The following is an 18,950-nucleotide window of genomic DNA, read 5'->3' as shown; positions in this document are numbered from 1 at the left end:
GGGTTGTTGCCAGCACCTAGCCAGGCTATGAAGGCGTCGCTGCTGTGCGACGCTAATCCGCAACTGGCTGACCAAGGGATCGAGGTGGTGCGCAGCGTCAAGTAGACGTCGCCAGCCTGTTCGCTGCTCGTCTAATATCAATCGCGCGCGACACCTGTTAACCGACTGCCATCATGGCATCCTTCGCCCCATTGAGCGGCTTCCAGCTGCCATTTCAGAAACGCCTTAGTCGACTTTACAATGACACCAAGAAGTCTACCGACTTCGTCCAGCAGCCACCCAGGAGTGAGGAGGATCCGGAAGTGAAAGCGCTGCATCGCAAATTGCGCATCCAAAAAGACCGTCTCGTTTCATGGGGCATGGATTGGTCGGACCCCAACCAGACCGCCGAGATCGATGAGTCGCTCTCCAAGGCCGGGCTGGGCGAGGTTGTCGGTAGCATCATGTCGACCATTAAGGATACCCTCGCCGAGGCGGAACCGCTCTGGTTGAGCTCAAAACACCTTGCCCAGGGAACGCGACCTTCGGCTGACCAAAAGAAGCCCCTGGTGCAATGGGACAAGACAAGGTTCCAGGACCTCATCAATGATCTCACTGCTTCCATCGACACGCTCTATGATCTCTCCCGCACGCGCTCCATGGTCACAGGGCAACGCAGGTCATCCAAGTCCCCTTTCAAAGCTGCCTTGTCAGACGAACCTAGAGGCTACGAGTCGACAAGGGTACAGACGCCACAACTGGTTGACCCGGCATCGTTGATGCCTTTGCCCTGCAGAGGGCCTACTGCCGAAACGTCTTCTCGCGCTGTAGTCTACATGAGCAAATCCACATATTCGAAGCTATCTCAGGAAAGCGGCAGTCACGAGCCATGGTCAGCTCTGCTACTGGAATACGCGTCCTTCGACCCAATGTACACAGTGACAGGAATCATGCCCCCAATGTCTCGGTTCGAAAAGCTCTCGGCTGGGCTCCAGCAAGACTCTCTGCGAGCCCCCGGTGTGTGGACCGGCTTGCCGCGTCTCCTTGGGTATTTCGAGGATATGGAACACTCCAGATTTGGCCTCGTCTATCGTTTCCCGAAGTCTTTCAACGCCGTGTCCCGCAATGCTACCACTGGTGAGACGGAGTGGACGCTGCCGACCCTGGAGGACATGCTATCTCGACCTGCTTCAGAGCCCCGACTAGAGGCCAAATTCCGCCTTGCTCATAATCTGGCAAATACGGTCTTTGACATGCACGGTCGCGATATCCCCCATGGCAGGTTAGAGGCATGCAACGTGTCTTTCTGCGATGCTACAAGCACCGGGGCGGCTCTCGCGGATGCCGAGGCTGATGTACGCCGCCCTCTATTGTCGTCTTTTGACGTGTTTACGGAGGAACCGACAACCACACATCGCAACCTGTGGCGACACCCCTTGGACCCCCAGAACGATTCCAGCTCTGCATTGCACAAGGATACGGACCGGCGAGTTCTTGAGCTTTACTCGCTCGGAGCGATGCTGCTTTCCATTGGTCTTTGGCGTCCCCTGCAGGACCTCGCTGACGACCTCATGGCCGACACTGTGTCTGACGCTCTGCTGCAGCGGTTGGCGCAGAAGTGCGGGACCCTATACATGAAAGCTGTCCACGCCTGCTGGTCGGCTATTGACAATGAGAAGTCTGGCTCGTGCACCGGCGAGGCCTTGTTGGAAGCTGTACAGTCCCGGGTGAGTCGATTCTTGGAAACATGCTGCATCCTCGACGGCGTCAATGGCCTAGAGGAGCGTCCGCAAGATGACTTGCACGACCCAGCTCCCGCCGTCAAGGCTCCAGCAGAGGCGGAAATCCCTTCAGCTGCAGCGGCTGATACATCGACTGATGGACATCGAGACGTCAAGGTGGCCACGGTAGTCAGTTCAACTTCGGAAAAGGGCCAGGCCATCGGGCTGCCCGGACCCTCGATGGATGACACGGTCGAGTCGGAGAAGAGCAAGGTGTACCCCAACATTCCGCTCTCGCCCGAAGTCGTCGACAAGTGGAATAACATCTTGATGCCCCAGGTCAACCATGCTCTCCGCCAATTTTGCCGCAAGTATCCCGAATCTTTGGAGATCTCCATCTTCCCCGTCGGCCCTTCTCCCGCAAACACCAAGCCCACCGTGATTGTGGTGTGCACGAGCGTAGGCAAGGTTCGTGCTATCCTCAAGAAGCGCGTGGGAGAACTGTTTGGCGAGTCCACTGGCTTTGGTCTGAAGGTGTGCAAAGGTGAAATGGTTCGATCACGGAAGTGGCATGAAGACATCAGGAGATCGATGGCTGGCAGAAGCTGTGGTGCCAACGCAGAGGCCGACGCCATCAACCCGGAATACCAGGAACGCCCCAAGAACGGGGCGAGCATCGGTGCTTGGATTGGCGACAGGCACCTGCCTCCCGTGAGCTTCGGTGGCCTTCTCTCCATCGATGACAAAATCTATGGCATGACAGTGCATCACATGCTCGACGATCCTGATCGCGACTTTGGCCGCGTCGAGACGGCCCGAAGCAGCGCGCACCCAGGTCGCGAATGGGCGTTCGCACTTCAGGCTTCCGCAGATGTGAACTCGGCGGCATCGGCCGGTCTGGATGGCGATGATGACGTGGGCTTTGAAATTTCAGATACCGAATCAGAGCCCTACTCCGAGTCCGATATCGCCAGTGATTGGGACGAGGAGGAAGAGGAAGAAGAAGAGGACGAGTTCGAACCTGGAGACATTCCGGGCATTGAGCCAGGGTGCGGTGATGGCTACGTCGTAACGCAGCCTGCCCTGGACGACGTTGAAGAAGGTTTCTACCCATCACCCGAGACGGAAGACGAAGACCACCTGGATTCATACAGCCTCGGCGAGGTCTACGCATCCAGTGGCATTCGTCGAAAGACTTCTGGAGGGCTCGTTCACGAAGTTGACTGGGCCTTGTTCGAGTTCTCCTCCGACAGACTCCCCGATGACAATTGCATCGTGAGCAAGGGCACTCAATCACAGCTGCGTCCGATGACTGTGGCGTCATCCGCAAGCCTCGCGAGACGCGACGTGCAGTGCACAGCGCGCACCAGTGGCCTCCAGAATGGACATATACTCCCGGCCATGACGAGCGTCAAAATCTACGGCCGCGCCTCGCTCAGCCAGACGTACCAGGTGTCAAGCATGAGTGTTCCCGATGTGGACGTCTCCAGCAGTTGCGCGCCGATCGGCATCCCTGGGGACAGCGGTGCCTGGATTGTGGACCGCAGCACGGGGCAGCTGTGCGGGCATGTGTTAGCTTGGAGCCAGCGCAATCGCGTGGCATACATCTGCCCGATGGACGTGCTGATCAATGATATTGCCGACACATTGGAGGCTACCGACATCAGGCTCCCTGGCGGACTGCCTCTTGTGGAACCTACCAGTGCCGCATCGTCTTCCCCAGCCACGGCGTCGCCGCGAACAATGTCCGCGACCCAGAGTCAGACAAGCTCAACGCCGACTTCTGTCTCGGGCAGCAGCGGGCTGGGCGGCAGCTCCAAGGGCATGAGCTCGGCTAGTCACGGTGGGGGACCCAGCGTGAATGCCAGTTTCCAGAACCTCAGCATAGGTGCTAGTCGATCCCAGAATCCTCCGAGCAGGTTTGCGGCCCTCAACCGGAGTTTCCATGATTTGGGAATGGGCAGAGGTATCGGCGTTGGTGTTTGATATTACACGTGCGGCCTTTTGTATACCCTTTATTTGTTAGACGTATAAACCTTCTGCCATGCCATGTGGATATCGCATGCGATACCCGCCCTCGTGAACCCTCTCACATAAAGTCATCCTCCCAGTCCTCGGTTCTGTTCTGGTTACTCGTCGCCTCCATATTCTCCTCTGTGAACAGCTCATCGTACGCATGGTCCTTTTGGTATTTCTTCTCCTGCCATTCCTTTGCCTGCTTGGCCTCCTCTTTCTTCTGAAATTTTGAGTCAGCATCTCTCTCTCTCTTTAAGCGCAAAACATGGGGAGGACGCCGTGCAGGCAAGGGATGGCTTACGCGTGCCTGGTATGCGGCCTGATCGCGTCTGCGAATCTCCTTGAGACGGTCCTCGCGCTCCTGCTGCAGATCCGGCTTCCTCTCCACCTTGGTCTTGTTGAGGCGGTTGACGATGTGGTTCTCCCGTTGCGGAACGAGGATACGCTTGACCTTGCGCTGGTCCTTGAAGCTCACTTGCCCCACGTCCATGGAGCCATCCTTCTTGAGGTTGGACCAAGGCGTATAGATGATGGCGATGTTGTCCTTCTTGTTGCCTAACAGGGTCGTGGTCAGTCCAGAAGGCGATACGTCACACACATATGCATACGCGTAGCGACTAACCTTCTATGGAATTCGCCTTGGTGAGCTGGGCGAGATCAACAAGCAGATCCTGTGGGAGGTTGTCCCATGTCTCGCCTTCTTTCATGCGGAGGTAGATATGGGCACTTGAGAGTTTGTCGACATGAAACTAGACAGTGGACACGTCAGCACCGAGGTCAGAGTGAAATCAATTCGAGTTCGAGCTCTGACTTACCCTGCCACAGATGTCAGTAATCCACCTCTGGATGGGGAATAAATGAACGGGGTCTGCTTACCAGACGTCCTCTTCCCAGCCGTACTTGATGAGGTCCTCATCTGTCTGGCGTAAGTATCGTGGACCTCATCAAGGTGCTCAAGATAGCGTACTCTCGTACTTGTCTTTGCCGACGTAAATAAAGCCCGACGGCTCGACTACGCTGGAGCTGTAGTAGTACACCATCGCGACCGTGGGTCTGCCGGTGCTCAGCAAGTTCTTGTGAAAAGGACTGGAACGTGGCTGTAAGTGCCCGAGCCGTGACTGTGAGTGAGAATTGAATGTTTAGTGTGGGGGGGAGCACGTGACGTCAAGTGACTCGCAGGCGGGTCGTGGTCTTCTACACGTACCTGAAGTAGGTAGTCTACAATCCCGCTTTCTGTGTTGCCGACATTGAATGCTCAGGTTCTTATTTTTTAGGTTTTTGTGAAGCCGCTTTCAAGTCCCACGCTCGACTTTCCTTACCGAACAGCCGCTTCTCTTGAAGGAGTTTGGACATAATCGAAGCTGCATGTGGTGGACATTGGAGGCCAGGTTATCGCATTACATGTACCATGAGCCATGATCGCGTTCTGGCTGATGGGTATCCGCCGCTGCAGGGGAAGCATCCAGCCCCGAGTACATTAACTATTAACAATTCTCTGTGGGCAGACTCTTTCCCTTACATTCCCTTCATCTGGCGGTCTCTCGTCTATCTCGACCCGATACTCCCTCGTCACCGAAATCGGCAGCTTACGAGCCCCGGCCTTGGCCTTTACCGTCCTATCAGACGCTCCAACAATGTGTTCCTCGCTCCCGTTTTCTTGCAGCCCTGAGAAATTCTCATTCGATTGGGAAGCCATTGCATACACGTCTTCATCGTCATCATCAAACTCGCCAAAGCCACTGTTGTGGTGCCCAAGGCGAGCGCGAGGCTGCGCCCACGGATTTGATGTCCCTCCCGCTCTTGCGCTTCCCGAACCCTCGAGTGTGTTCTTGTATGTGGAGCCAAGACTATACACCTTGCGAACAAAGGGCCAGAGCCCAGGCGCTGAGACGACGATCATGGAGATGAAGCCTTCGCGGCTGGCCCAGAGTTGTGCCAGGTGCTGGTTCGCCGCGTCGCCAAAAACGTAGTACGTTCGTAAAATGGTACATACGATGACCAAGAGACCAGAGCTGAAGAGGCAGCCGAGCGCAAGCTTTCTTCGAAGTGTGATGCGGAGATTCCACAGCATTGGCATCGGGACAGCAATAATGGCAGCGTCGGTCCTGGCACAGTCATCAGCCTACATGTCTCCGCTGCAACAAAGGAGCCGACTCACAACATATTAAGAGTGCCCCCGATATAGTAGTTGAGAGGTCGCGTGGTACACCCCGCTAATTTCTGTTAGCAAGCTCGATGACTGAATGGAAGTTACTGGAGCACGCATACGTCCCGGAAAGGGGGTGACCTGCCACACTCTATGGACAGGCACGCACGCGAGCAGATGGACCAGCACCGAAACAATGCAAGCAACAAGCGTGCCGACAATTATCCAGAGCACAATTCTCTGCTGGCTGTCGATGTCTTTCCTGTATCCATTGAGTATCTCGTCCGAGCCGGTGGCTGCTGCTGACTTACGTAACGCGTCGAAGCAACGATAGCATCACACCCTTGAACGCAAAGATCATACACAGGTACATTGTCCACGAGAAGTGCGCCAACATTGACCCCTTCTCCAAGGCAGCGTACTCGCTTTTGGGCACTTCGAGGGCTGTCTCCGCATTCAGGGGGATAATTGTGGGAAAGTCGGCTTTATGATCGTCAGAGATAGCTCCACTCAGCGTAAAGGGAACGCACGTGTGCTCATCAAGTAGTCGCATGTCGTCACGATAGTATAGAGTATCTTGTCGTATGGTTAGACTAGGTGATGGCTCAGCCGAGAAGAAGCGAGACTGACCGTTGACAGAGCACACCAGATGTCCGTGCCGTCAAAGTTGCGCCAGCCTGGTGTGTGCAGTCGCAACGCAAAACGTGCCAGCATGATCGGAACAGCAATCCCATATTTGATCCAGACCTCGAGTGCGAAGTATGAGAGCTCCATGGTGAATGCGGCAAGCGGTTCCTGTGGCAGAGCAAGGCGATTGTACAGTCTGGCATGTACATGTAGGACCATGCACTATCGTCTTGACTTTTTCGCACTAATAGCTTCGTATGAAGGGTTCTGCGTGTGTTTTGACTAGACAGGAAGAAATATTGGAGTTAGATGTTGGGCAAACCAATTGAGTACTTGTCGCGCAGGTATGGAAGTTTGCAAGATCCGACTGATATGAGGACTATTTGTTTCCACAATTTAAGAATGGGATCCGAATCATACCTTCCCCTGACGGCGCTGATCAAAGATCTACTGCTGACTGGTCTCTATCTCCCTGTCCCCAGCCTGGGGCCAGCGGCCAGGAGGCTCTCGGGAATATGGACATGGGCACAGCATCACTTTTCGCTCAAGCCACTCATTTCTTCTTCTTCTTCAGCTCTCCCATGCCCAGCTTTTTGGGTTCCGGAAAACGCTGCTTTTTGCGGCTCTCTTGACAATACTGATCGGCTCATTAGATCGGTAGTGTTCCTTCTTGACCCCGAATCCTTGCTTGCGCTGAGCATCTATTTGTCCCTAAGCGGGTATTTTTTTCTGTGTACGCAGCTACCTCCGTCATCCGGATGTCGCTTACAACCAGGGTCGTGCTCTAGCGACGAAATTGTCCATTGTGCCTGGCACGGCCATGTGCAAGATCTTGCATGTGTCACCAAGAGTGACTTACGTGTATGGTCAGGACCCACGGCACCCTTGCGACCAAAGATTCGACGCGGGAACCGCAAACTTTCCCGAGTCAACTTGCTTCACACAATGTTGAAGCTCTGCGCAGCAAAGTAGTAGAACACGACACGCAGTACTCAACATTCAGCCAGGCGTTGCCCGGAGATCAAGCAATAGGCCCCGGCTATACACAACACCAACGACAACAGCCGCCTTTCCAGTTTGATGCATCATGTCCATTGCATCCTACAAAGTCTATCTATACCGCAGGTGAGATTGAGTGAAATTGTGCCTTTCAGCACATGTGGCTAGTTCCAATGTCGAGCAGGGACAGGGGCAGGAGCAGGGGCAGGGACAGGGACTGGGACTGGAGCCGCCGGCGGGCGATGAAGGATCGGTTCCCCGGCGTCAAATGCCCCAAATAAAAGCAATGATGTTCCAGGCAGCACTTTCCATAACTCACATCAGGGAAACTCCAATTAATTGATTACTTTGGTTGTTCCATGCCTGCAAGAGCTAGCACCAACGACAACCACTTAAGATGCATCGGCATTGGGTTGGAAGTGATGAGATTTGTCTTTCTTTGAGATGTTGACTGTAGCCGCTTACAGCCACGCCGAGTCACAGGTCTCAGTCAATGCGCAAGGCAGGATCGACAATGTGTTGGTGATTGCTCGAGCCCTTGCTGAATCACAGGAACCTAGGCAAAGTCTACGCATACGACAGGTCACTACCCCTCCTAGCCTGTAGCGGAATATGCAAGTAATCAGCCGCCGGCCCCTTGTCGATGTTTGCGACGACGCAGCGTCTTTTACTACCCGGTACGAAGTCTACGGACAGCGTCTTGGCAGCCATGTCCGCTATCGAGACGACTAGCCCGTAACCACTACTCCGTAATACCGCCGCCTGAGCCTTCGCGTGAGACACCGGCCATGACGGGTACGAGATGTGTAAGTGCCTGAATCGGGGCACTTTGGTTCGTCGTCTCGCTCCCCTTCCACAACGACGGAGCAATGCCCCCAGGAAGCTCCAGATACACCAATGCAGATAGATCCTGCAGCCAGCACGATGCAGCACACGCTCAAACCTGCAGACCAGAGGGCCAACCGTCGGTACCGATTCTCTTTTGGGACTACGAACCATGTACTATGATTTATAATTCTGAAAAAGATTATATCTGGCCAGGGCCGCAACTTTCCATGTCCCCTCTCCACGCTCCTTCGTCGACAACATATCACGTCGCAGGACAAGAAGCACCCATGAAAATCCCGGCGATACTACTGCACTGCCTGACGGCCTGTGCCCATGCCGCGTATCACTTCCCACGAGGTAGCCACGAAGCCAATGTGCAAGAACAGCTCGCACTACTTCTGTCTGAAGATGCGGTGATCAGTTTTCCGTCCTCCCCAGACTGGGACGGACTGATCGAGAGGGCGTCGACGCCACGCGTAGCGCCCGGTTTTCTCGCTGTTGTTGAAGTTGCTACAGAGAAGGACGTTCAACAGACGGTATGCGGCGCTCTTTACCAGCCTAGGCGAGACTAAGCTGATCTTCTCCAGATCAAGGTCGCCAACAAGCTGAACTTGCCTTTCTTGGCTGTCACTGGCTCGCACGGCTGGACCACGGCCCTGGAAAGAGTCAAGTATGGCATCCAGATCAACATGCGCAGACTGAACTCGTCCACTCTTCATGAAGACGGTGAAAGCGCAACAGTCGGTGGCGGCATCATGCAGCACGAGATCGTCGCAGCTCTGGCGGAACACGGGAAGCAAGCTGGTACTGTGTGCCCCCATATCAATTTCGAGATTCTCTGGTCTGATACAGCGTAGTCGTTGGCCTTTGCGAGTGCGTATCGGCTGTAGGCCCCCTGCTCGGTGGTGGTCACAGCCTGCTGCAGGCCAAATACGGTTTCGCAGCTGATAACATTCTCTCCGCCCGGGTTGTGCTCGCAGATGGCGCCGTAGTGACGGCTTCCGAATCGGAGAATACTGATCTCTTCTGGGCTTTGCGAGGGGCCGGCCACAATTTTGGTATTGTCACGAGCTTCGAGGTCAAGACAACCGATGTGGCTAAGGGGGGATGGACGATGGTGACCTTTACCTTCAGCCAAGACAGACTAGAGGAGTTCTTTGACACGTGGAATCAGCTCGAAGTTGAGCATGAGGATCCGGGTATGCTTGTTCTCAATGGTGTGATGGCCCGTGATCCGTCAGTCGGTACGGAACATGTAAGTCTCTCCTGCACCCGAGGATCATGCAGTGATTTGGGGGATCTAACATTGTCAGCCCGTCATCAATCTTCAGATCTTCCACGACGATACACCAACGTCCATCGACGCCTACGTCGCAGCCTTTCGTGAGCTGTCGCCCATTGCTGAATCGAACACAACCAACATCCCATACGGCGACATCTACGAAGTCGGCGGTTTAGGACTGTCAAGCCCAGTCTGTCGCAAAAACGAAAACATTCTTGGCTACCCCAACTCGTTCCTGCAATGGGATGGCGCGTCAATCAGGCGAGGGTTCAACATCTTCTCCGAATTGACATCTAGGGAACCCTTCATGACGTCTGCTTGGCTCCTGGAGTCCTATGGACGTGCAGGACCACAGTCTATACCAGAGGGGACAACCGCCGTGGCGCCAGAGGAGCGTCGTCGCCACCTGTTGACATCCCCCATGCTCTGGTGGAAAGGGAACAGCGAGGAGGATGCAGAGACGGCTCTCAAGGCCGGCAAGCAGATTCAAGAAGCCATCCGACCAACGCACTTCCAGCCTCACACTTACGTCAACTATGCCTCGGGTGGTGAGCCAGTCAAGGAGACGTACGGTCATGAGGCTTGTAGGATGGAGAAGCTCACGGCGCTGAAGAAGAAGTGGGACCCCAGCAACCGCTTTGGGTTCTATGCTCCCCTTGTGTGAGTTTCTTGGCCCTTGGCAGTCAGAGAAGCCATAGTGTGCCTCTGCTAGGTACACATTGCGGCGCATTGCTGAGGCAAGACGACTGGGTGGGATTTGACGTGGTTCTGCTTCTCGCCCGAAGGAAGTTTGAAGTGCTAAAGTCTGAACAGTGGTTCAAGTGAGATCATCTCGAGCAGCTAGCATCTCAGAGGTAGCAGCATAGCATGTGCCCAACAATTGAGCCACTGCAGGTAGAATTCCATGTGATTCCATCCACATTGTTATAGCTCGAACTTTCGACAATGCCTCGGTAGACGTGCTGTCGCAAGTTCTCGCAAGTTGCGCCTAAGTCGAACACAGTCGTACCCTAAACATTCAGTTCTTCGATGGCTGATTCTGCGCCGTGCTTTGCATTTTGTTGCTCACCAAGCGCTCAAGCTGAATGGACATGATGTCTGGTGTGATCGTAGCATCGTGCGCAATGGCTGCCTGAGAGATAGATACCTATGGCAGACAGAGCCGGTGTCGGTGTCGGCTGATTAATCAGCCAATTACCGTAGCCCAAAGCCGGCTGACCAGCGAAGGGCAATTGTAATTATTCATCCACGCGCTGCTCGAATTCAGAAATCAAAGCTCTACCTAGCCAATCTATCGACGTTTCACATCTCACAGCGGCATAGCATAGCCTCCTGCCATGTCGCGCCTACTCAGACCAACCCTTCTGCGGCCGCTGGCGCCCTCGGCGCTCGCCCGCCCATCCCACCATCCGCGCCCCATGCGAAGATTCTACTCCTCAGACGCCGAGTCCTCCATGTCCCCCACCGAATCCGAGATCGCGAGCTCCCTCAGTAGCCACGACGCCCTCCGGCCGATATCCTCCGTGCTTGTCAAGGATGTGTCAGGCGGATGTGGCAGCATGTACGCTATTGACGTCGCGAGCGCACAGTTCAAGGGAAAGGGCCTGTTGGCACAGCAGCGTCTGGTCACCAAAGCCTTGGGCGATCGGGTCAAGGAGTGGCACGGCGTTCAGATCCGGACGAGCGTTCCCGAGGATGCGTGAGTCTTCGCTCCTGGAGGATTCGGTGAAGGAGAGAGTTGGACTGTGTAGCCTGCATTGGGCTACCTTGAACGAGCCCTCAAGCACGGCGTGTATCACTGCTCTGCGTCTGTTAGAAAGCTGCACCCACAACGATGGGTACGGCGATGTGTACAATACATGTATAGAATGCTTGGAGAGCTAGGGAAATGCGACATGTCCGGATGAGAGCAAGAATCAACTATACCCACGAATTCAAGACTCGGAATATCGCACATGACCATCATATAAGGACTTTGGTAGAGAGAACTTGGCGAATCTATAATGATGCTCGTTTCCACGTAACGCCAATGATATACTAGTATTAACCACCAAAAGGCACCAAGCGCAACGCCAGACAGAACAACGCCTTTCGAATCACTCATCGTGCCATCCATCCCTTATTCCTTCAGGTACTTGAGCAACTGCTCCCGTTCCTCGACAGGCATCATGCGGAGGACTTCGCGGACACCCTTGAAACCAGACTTCATGTTGTTGCGCACAAGGCCGGCGACCTCGCCCGAGAGCTTGTCCGACTTGAGCGCGTCAACCTTCTCGCCGATGCTCTTCCTCTCCTCCTCGTACCACTCGGTCACCTCACGGTCGTTCTTGTCCCAGTCCACAATGCCAGACCAGCTCTTGAGCAGGTGCTGGTTATGCGCACGCGCCTCGCTGATATTGGCCGTGCTCGGGTGCGTCGTGGCCAGGGCAGACGAAGCCATGCGCTTGAGGATGTATTCCTCATTGAGTCTGCGGCGGAGGCGCCAGTAGAAGAAACGGCGCGCCTCGGTCCACGAAAGCTCGTCGCGAATGACACCCTTGGCCTTCATGCGACCAGAACGATCGTGCAAGTCGGCATATTGAGCAGCAATCTGAGAATACACGGGCAAGAGCTGCTTCTCGCGGGCAGTCATATTGGCCTTCACCTCGTCCATGGCTTCCTTGGACAGGCTCTTGTCATCCAACTGCTTCTTGAGGTCGGCGTACGTATCGTCCAAGCGGGCCATGGTCGCCAACTGCTTGTCCTTGCGGTACTTGATGCCAATGATACCCTCTGGCTCGAGGACACCGCCGCGAGCTTCCTTGTCGGCGTACATCTCCATCGTGTCGGGAGCAATTGTGGGGTCGACAACGACCCAGGATCCACCACGCAGCTCGCCAAAGGGAGGAATGTAGATGAAGATGGGCTGCTCAAACTTGGTGAGAGCGTCGACGATGAACGAACCGTACTTGAGCACCTCGTTGAACATGTCGCGCTGGCCACCCGAGAAACCACGCCAGTTGGCCATGATCATCAGGGGCAGCTGCTCACCATAGTTGAAGTCGTTGATGGCCTGCGCGGTCTTGAAGGCAGAGTTGGGGTACCAGACACCGCCAGCCTCGTTGCCAATTTGCTCCATCGAGTCGGGGTTGGCAGGGTCGGCGGGCGTAATGTTCTCGACAGAGCGAGTCTCGACGGCAATCACACCCATGGGGATGCCGCCAAGACGAGCGCGGCCAACGACAACCGTCTGCGCCCAGCCGCCAAGTGCCTCCACGAAAGAGTCCTTGTCGAACAGGCCACCCAGGAAGGTACCGTCGTCCTCTGTCTTGCCACCAATCATCCAGCGTACGTCGTAGGGCTGCTTTTCAGCCGGAGGGAAGTATTCAATGTCACGATCCCAGGTGTCGATCATGGGGCTGAGAGCAACAGGACTATTGCGCTTCTCAGGCACAAAGGACAACCATTCGACAATGCGCGAGACACCGGCAAAGTCGTCGTTGGCAGTCATGTGCGACACACCGTTACGGTACATGATCTGGGTGCCACCAAGCTGCAAGTTGGAAGTGTACACCTCCCGACCAAGAAGGTTGTTCAGTGCCGGCGCACCAGTCAAGATGATCGGCTGACCTTCGATTTGCACGACACGCTGGCCAAGACGGACAAGGTAAGCCCCAATACCGACGGAACGGCAGGTCACCAACGTCACTGTGAAAATGTCGTTGTAGGCGCGGCTTGTAGCACCAGCAATCAGTCCTGAACCGCGGAGGCACTCGACACCGAGGCCGTCCTCCTTGCCCACCACGGTCGTGATCACGTGCCTCTTCTGGCCGCCCTCAGAGATGGTCTCGACTTGGACAGAGTCCTTGAAGCGCTCCAGAGTCTCGTCATCGAGGTACAAGTACCTGAAGCCGGCATCGGGCTTGTTCACATCGTTCCAGGCGACGCGGAAGTGGGGCATAAGCTCCTCTGCGAGGCCAAGGCGAGCGCCAGAGTTGGCAGAGAGGTAGATACGCGGGATGCCCAACTTGCGAGCCAGCTCGGTGCACTTGTGGAAGAAGTTATCCTCCTTGGGGCCGAACGAACCGATCTTGTAGGTGATATCGTTGGCGACAACAATGAAGCGGCGACCCTGGGGGTATTCGGGTGTGCGCGCACGGAAGACCCATCCAACCATGCCGCAGGTGTTAGTACCAGGCTCGCGGTTGACCTCCTCGAGGCTGTCGGTGTCGTCAAGCACAAGTTCGGTGAAGTGTAGGCAATCGCCAGTCTTCGGCTGTTGGCCCGAGAGAGCTGGCTGCTTCTTCACAGCAGCGACCCACGAGTTCTGGATAGCCTGGCGGAAAAGCTCAGGGAAATCGTAGACGTACTGGGTGCCCATGAGGTGGGCCTTGTAACGCTTGGGCTGGAGCCAGTTCTTGGTCGCATAAGGCGTGGAGACGGACATGAGATGCATAGGACCCTTCTCGTTGGTGCCACCGACGCTGTGGAAGACCCATTCTCCCTTCTCCGACTTGCGCTCAGCGTACATGTCGACATCGACAATGAAGCCTGAGGTGTTGGTGATGATAACACGGAGGGGATACGGGAGACCCGTCTTCGGATCGGTGCAAATAATGCGGATCTCAACTTGGGACACACGCAGCCTCCAGGCACGGACACCGAAGCGGTCCAGGAAGCCCTGCAGACTTTGCTCGACCTCGCGAGGATGCAACTGGAAGACGGGTGTGAAGTTCATGAAGATGTGGTTGAGATCGGAGTTGTTGTTGCCGGTAATCTCAAGAGCGTCAAAAATATCGTTGATGACACGGTCTGCCTCAGAGATGAGGTAGTCCGCGGTAGGAATCTCATCACGAAGACGGCCCGGCCTGATGACGGCACGGGTGAAGTAGCGCTTGTCAGTATCGACGTTCTTGCCAAGAGCCTCATACACGTGAATGTTCTTGTTCTCGGTGAAGACAGGCTTGATATGGAACTTGGAGAGGCGAGCGAGCTCAAGCTGGAAAGCAGTGGCAGGCTCACTGTGACGGATACTGGCATCCTCGTGGTATTCGGGACCACGGAAGGTGAAGTAGCGAGGGTACGAGCCATCACGGTGACCGCAGATGAATGTCAGGCGGCGCACGCCACGCGCGAGCAGATCTTCCTTGAACTGCTCGACAATTGTGTTCAGCCGGTCGAGGAGTTCATCGTCGTTGTCACTCTCGGCATCGCGAACAGCAATGTTGATGACAGCAGACAACTCGCCTGTGTGCTGACGCCTAGGGCGTGCGCTCGCGGTAGGGTTGCGCTGGCGGCTAAGATCGCTCCTGAGTGTGGGACCAGATTCGTCATCACTCTTTCGCTCTCCAGGAGGGAGGAGACCATCGAGAGCTTTGGAAAGTAGCTCATCAGCGTCGTCAATGTACTTGCAGGGGACAATGACACCCCTGCGGTTCGGCTCCTCGTCCATCCTGGCAGACACATAGGACATGTCACTCACAGAGCGGATGCGGCTGCCGAGAGCACCGTCAACCTCGCTCAATTCGCCCGGGGTCTGGGGAGCTGAAGCGGCCGGCGACTGTAGAGGAAGGCCGAACTCTGAGTGACCCACCTTGCGCAGGTTGAAATCCCAGGACAGGAAGTGAGGCGAGTCGGCATCATGGGTGTGGTACTCGATCTTCTTAAGGACATACGCGCGATAGGCACGGCGAATGTACACCTCGAGAGCAGCCAAGCCAACCCAGGGGTCTTCGTAGGCGAAGAAAAGTGTGAGGACATCGAAAACCGTGTACTTGGAATCGACCACCTCCTTGATAATGTCGAGACTGGGCTCACGGTGATCCCAGCCTGACTCGCCGTAACGAGATTCCACAACTGAAGATCGCAGAATATGTTCCATCTGAGAAGAGCGTTCCTCGAGGGACGGAAGAGAGCTTTGGATCATGATCTCACGGGCCTTGAGGGAGACCTTGGACGTCGATCTAGACTGCTGCAGCTCGGTCAGGTGGCGCAGAGACTCGCGCAGGTACTTGGCCACGTTGCCGACGTTGGGCTTATTAGGCCTGTATTCGTCAAGAATGGCAAGAATCAGGGAGCTCTTGGAGCTGACACGGCTGTGCGAAAGGACAGTCTGGACGACCTTGGGGATGTCGTCCTTGTGCTGATCACGGAGCTTGAGAACGACGGTCTCCTCCTGAGGCTGGTTCATGAATAGCTGTTCAACCTCCCAGTAGGCATCGAGAATCGACTTGATGGTGTTGAGCTCGCGAACTTTGGGTCCCTCAGCGTACTCATTGAGGACATCGGTCAGCGGCTGGAGAATGGTCTTGAGAGCAGGGACATCGGCAGCGGCGACATGGTCCTCCAAGAATTTGGAGAAAGTCCGCGACAAAGCTTTGGCGGGGAACTCGGACTGTCTCGACTTGGCTCGCTCTACCACCTGAGTGAACTGAGCATCAAGCTTCTGGGGCATGCGAGAATGCAGCGCAGAGAACTGGGCATTCCACTCGCTGTAGGGAAGTTCGGGGTTGCGCATGACCTCAACCAACTCCTTGAGCGTGGCAGCCATGATGACTGAGTTGTCGTAACCTTGCAGGATGTGCAGCATGGTGTTATAGAGAACAGAGAAACGCTGTGCGGGCTTTGTACCAACAACAACTGGGTCGCCATAGGCAGGTAACTTGCCCACGAAGGGTTGGGCCTGCTTGATGCGAGATGGATCATCCAAGGCAAGAATACCAAGGATGTCACCAGCCTCGAGAGATGCTCCAGGCTGCTTGATGAGCTGAACAACACCATCCTCCTGCGTGATGAGAGGCATGTGCATCTTCATGACCTCAACTTCCGCGAAAGTCTGGCCGGCACGGACGTGGGCACCATTTTCCACTGAATACTTCACGAGCTTACCGGGGCTAGGGGTACGAAGCTGGGTAGGGTCGTTCTCCTGCTCCAGTAGGCAAGTCTTGGAGTCGACGGACAGACGGGTGGCACCGACTTCCTCCTTCCAGTACACGTTGTGGGAATGGCCGTCCAACAAGATCAGCAAACCACCGTCGCGGAGAGCGCGGACGCCGACGGAGCACTTGGAGCCGTTGATGAACAAGTGGTAACTGTCAGCGCTCGAACGAGTGACAGTGAACTTGTACCGGAATCCATCGTAAATGAAGTCGATGGTGAACACCGTCTTCAAAATATGGCTAGGAGGTACCTGACCCTTCTCCAGACCAGCGCGGTAGGTTGCGAAGCATTCCTCGCTCGCAATATGGCCCTTGGTAATAGCACCACATACCACGGCAAGCATAGTGTCCGGGCGCTCGGCAGTCAGACGCTTGGAAATCAGCTCATCCAACCAACCGGTGGAGATGGTGTTCTCCTCGAAATCTTCGGTTTCGAGCAGCTTGATCAAGTACTCCACCGTGGTCTTGAAGTCACCGCGGATGCTCAACTCCTTGAGAGCAATGACCATGTGCTTCCGAGATGCGGCACGGTTCTCGCCATAAGCGAAAATGTGACCAAACTGCGAGTCGGAGTAACTGTGAATACCTCCCTGGTTACCAACCGAGAAGTAGCCCCAGACGTTGGAACTACTCCTGAAGTTGAGCTCGTGCATCACACCGTTGGATGGCTTGAATCCTTCTCCGGGATCTTCTGATGTGATACGGCAGGCTGTGGTATGGCCCTTGGGGGTGGGGCGGCGCTGCGTCTGAGAAGTGCCGGCAGTGCTGAACTCGAAATCGATCTCGCTCGAGGTCTTGGGATCAACACCGTAGAGTAGCCTGATATCGCGAATGCGATGGAGCGGCAGACCCATGGCAATCTGGAGCTGCGCTGCAGGCAGGTTGACACCACTGACCATCTCAGTCGTGGGATGCTCGACTTGCAGACGAGGGTTGAGCTCGAGGAAGTAAAACTTGTCGTCGGCATGCGAGTACAAATACTCCACTGTGCCAGCAGATACGTAACCGACAAGCTTTCCCAAGCGCACGGCCGCCTGCTCCATGAGCTTGAATGTGTCGGGCTTGGCGATTGTGACAGGTGCCTCCTCGATAATTTTTTGATGACGACGCTGAACGGAGCAATCGCGGCCGAAGAGAGAAATGTTGTGGCCGTATTGATCGGCAAGGAGCTGCACCTCCAAATGACGGGCATTTCCAGCCAATTTCATAATGAAAATGGGGGAGCCGGGGATTTCGCTTGCAGCAGCCTTGTAAAGAGCCTCAAAGTCTTCCTCGTCGACAGCTTTGCGGATGCCCTTGCCACCACCGCCCTCGGAGGCTTTGATCATGACAGGGAAGCCGATCTGCCTGGCCTTCTCGAGACCCTCTTGCCAGGACTCGACACATCCCTTGGCGTAGACCTCGTCCGGCACGGTCACAATGTCGTTGTCGTCGACTTCGACCTCGTCAACGCCGGTGCCAGACCACGGGATGCAGGGAACGGCGGCGTGCTGAGCGACAATTGTGGAAGAAATCTTGTCACCCAAGGAGCGCATTGCAGAACCTGGGGGTCCAATAAACACAATCTTCTTGGGCGAGGCAGCAAGCGACTCTGGCAGTTTCGGGTTTTCCGAAGCGTGTCCCCATCCTGCCCACACTGCGTGGACGTCCATGCGCTCCGCAATGTCGACAATCAGTTCGACATTGGCGTAGTTGTGGTTGTTGGTGCCACCGGGGACCTCGACGTAGTGGTCTGCCATGCGGATGTAGTCGGCGTTGGCTTGGAGATCATCAGGGGTCGCCATCACGGTGAAGTGAATAGCCCTCTCGTCGCCAAACGTCTCGTATGCCCATTTTCGTACCGATCGAATTTCTTTGACGGCCGCGATACCGTTGTTTGCAATCAGGACCTGCAAGCTCGATTCAGTATGCCGCTCTAGCCATACGCTAGAGATTTTCGCTCCCCGCACCAGGGACAAAGTAGGTAACTCACGTTGGTGATGACTGTGTGGCCGTCATTCTGGGCAACAAAGTCCTTGACTTTACTTGCTGGGGCGTTTTCCAAGCGGTTGCCTCCAATGAAGTGGTCCGCAAGGTTGTGCTTCTCGGCGTACGAGACGTTGCCGTTGGCGTGATCCGCGCCATTAGACCCTGTTTGAGTGGCCATGGCTGTGTGTTGGTATGTCGATTACAACGGAAAACTTGACAATTCCAGAGAGGTGGTCGAAGCAATTTCAGGTCGCCCGTATGACATATATATAAGACAGATGCGGCGTTACTCGCTCTCGAATGAAAACAACAAGCGCAACAGCAGTATTAGGACAGCGGCAAGGTATTAGAAGGGCCCGTCTCGTGGATTGCGACGGTGAGGATGAGGTGAGGTTAGAGGTAAGAATTTGTGGAGGAAGACAGAAGAAGGAGGGGAAAGGGACGGGAACAAAAGGGTCGTCTCCGAG

The 18,950-nt window shown here is 55.3% G+C and overlaps 5 protein-coding genes across 5 annotated transcripts; 3 read left to right on the top strand and 2 right to left on the bottom strand.

Moving 5' to 3' along the window:
- Nucleotides 1-173: 173 nt before the first annotated feature.
- On the top strand, nucleotides 174-3,686 carry J7T54_003612 (uncharacterized protein; the record flags this gene model as incomplete). The annotated part of the gene is made up of 1 exon (XM_051505113.1): nucleotides 174-3,686. The coding sequence occupies one exon, from the start codon at nucleotides 174-176 to the stop codon at nucleotides 3,684-3,686; it is 3,513 nt and encodes a 1,170-aa protein (XP_051363456.1).
- Nucleotides 3,687-3,789: 103 nt separating this feature from the next.
- Nucleotides 3,790-6,636, bottom strand: J7T54_003611 (uncharacterized protein; the record flags this gene model as incomplete). Its single annotated transcript, XM_051505112.1, has 11 exons — nucleotides 3,790-3,936; nucleotides 4,018-4,271; nucleotides 4,339-4,442; nucleotides 4,593-4,632; nucleotides 4,684-4,769; nucleotides 5,420-5,821; nucleotides 5,875-5,929; nucleotides 5,985-6,124; nucleotides 6,174-6,345; nucleotides 6,393-6,438; nucleotides 6,493-6,636. 11 exons carry the CDS (start codon nucleotides 6,634-6,636, stop codon nucleotides 3,790-3,792), a joined length of 1,590 nt encoding a protein of 529 aa, XP_051363455.1.
- Nucleotides 6,637-8,603: 1,967 nt separating this feature from the next.
- J7T54_003610 (6-hydroxy-D-nicotine oxidase) lies at nucleotides 8,604-10,442 on the top strand (the record flags this gene model as incomplete). Its single annotated transcript, XM_051505111.1, has 5 exons — nucleotides 8,604-8,852; nucleotides 8,904-9,120; nucleotides 9,207-9,571; nucleotides 9,630-10,258; nucleotides 10,421-10,442. The coding sequence occupies 5 exons, from the start codon at nucleotides 8,604-8,606 to the stop codon at nucleotides 10,440-10,442; spliced, it is 1,482 nt and encodes a 493-aa protein (XP_051363454.1).
- A 574-nt stretch (nucleotides 10,443-11,016) lies between these two features.
- J7T54_003609 (Altered inheritance of mitochondria protein-like protein) lies at nucleotides 11,017-11,301 on the top strand (the record flags this gene model as incomplete). Its single annotated transcript, XM_051505110.1, has 1 exon — nucleotides 11,017-11,301. One exon carries the CDS (start codon nucleotides 11,017-11,019, stop codon nucleotides 11,299-11,301), a length of 285 nt encoding a protein of 94 aa, XP_051363453.1.
- Nucleotides 11,302-11,717: 416 nt separating this feature from the next.
- Nucleotides 11,718-18,661, bottom strand: J7T54_003608 (Acetyl-CoA carboxylase-like protein; the record flags this gene model as incomplete). Its single annotated transcript, XM_051505109.1, has 2 exons — nucleotides 11,718-18,404; nucleotides 18,488-18,661. 2 exons carry the CDS (start codon nucleotides 18,659-18,661, stop codon nucleotides 11,718-11,720), a joined length of 6,861 nt encoding a protein of 2,286 aa, XP_051363452.1.
- Nucleotides 18,662-18,950: the final 289 nt, after the last annotated feature.

Source organism: Emericellopsis cladophorae (assembly GCF_022114955.1).
Source record: "Emericellopsis cladophorae strain MUM 19.33 chromosome Unknown NODE_12_length_473309_cov_116_543296, whole genome shotgun sequence".
NCBI classification, from domain to species: domain Eukaryota; kingdom Fungi; phylum Ascomycota; class Sordariomycetes; order Hypocreales; family Bionectriaceae; genus Emericellopsis; species Emericellopsis cladophorae.
This window is presented reverse-complemented; position numbering and strand designations above follow the sequence as displayed.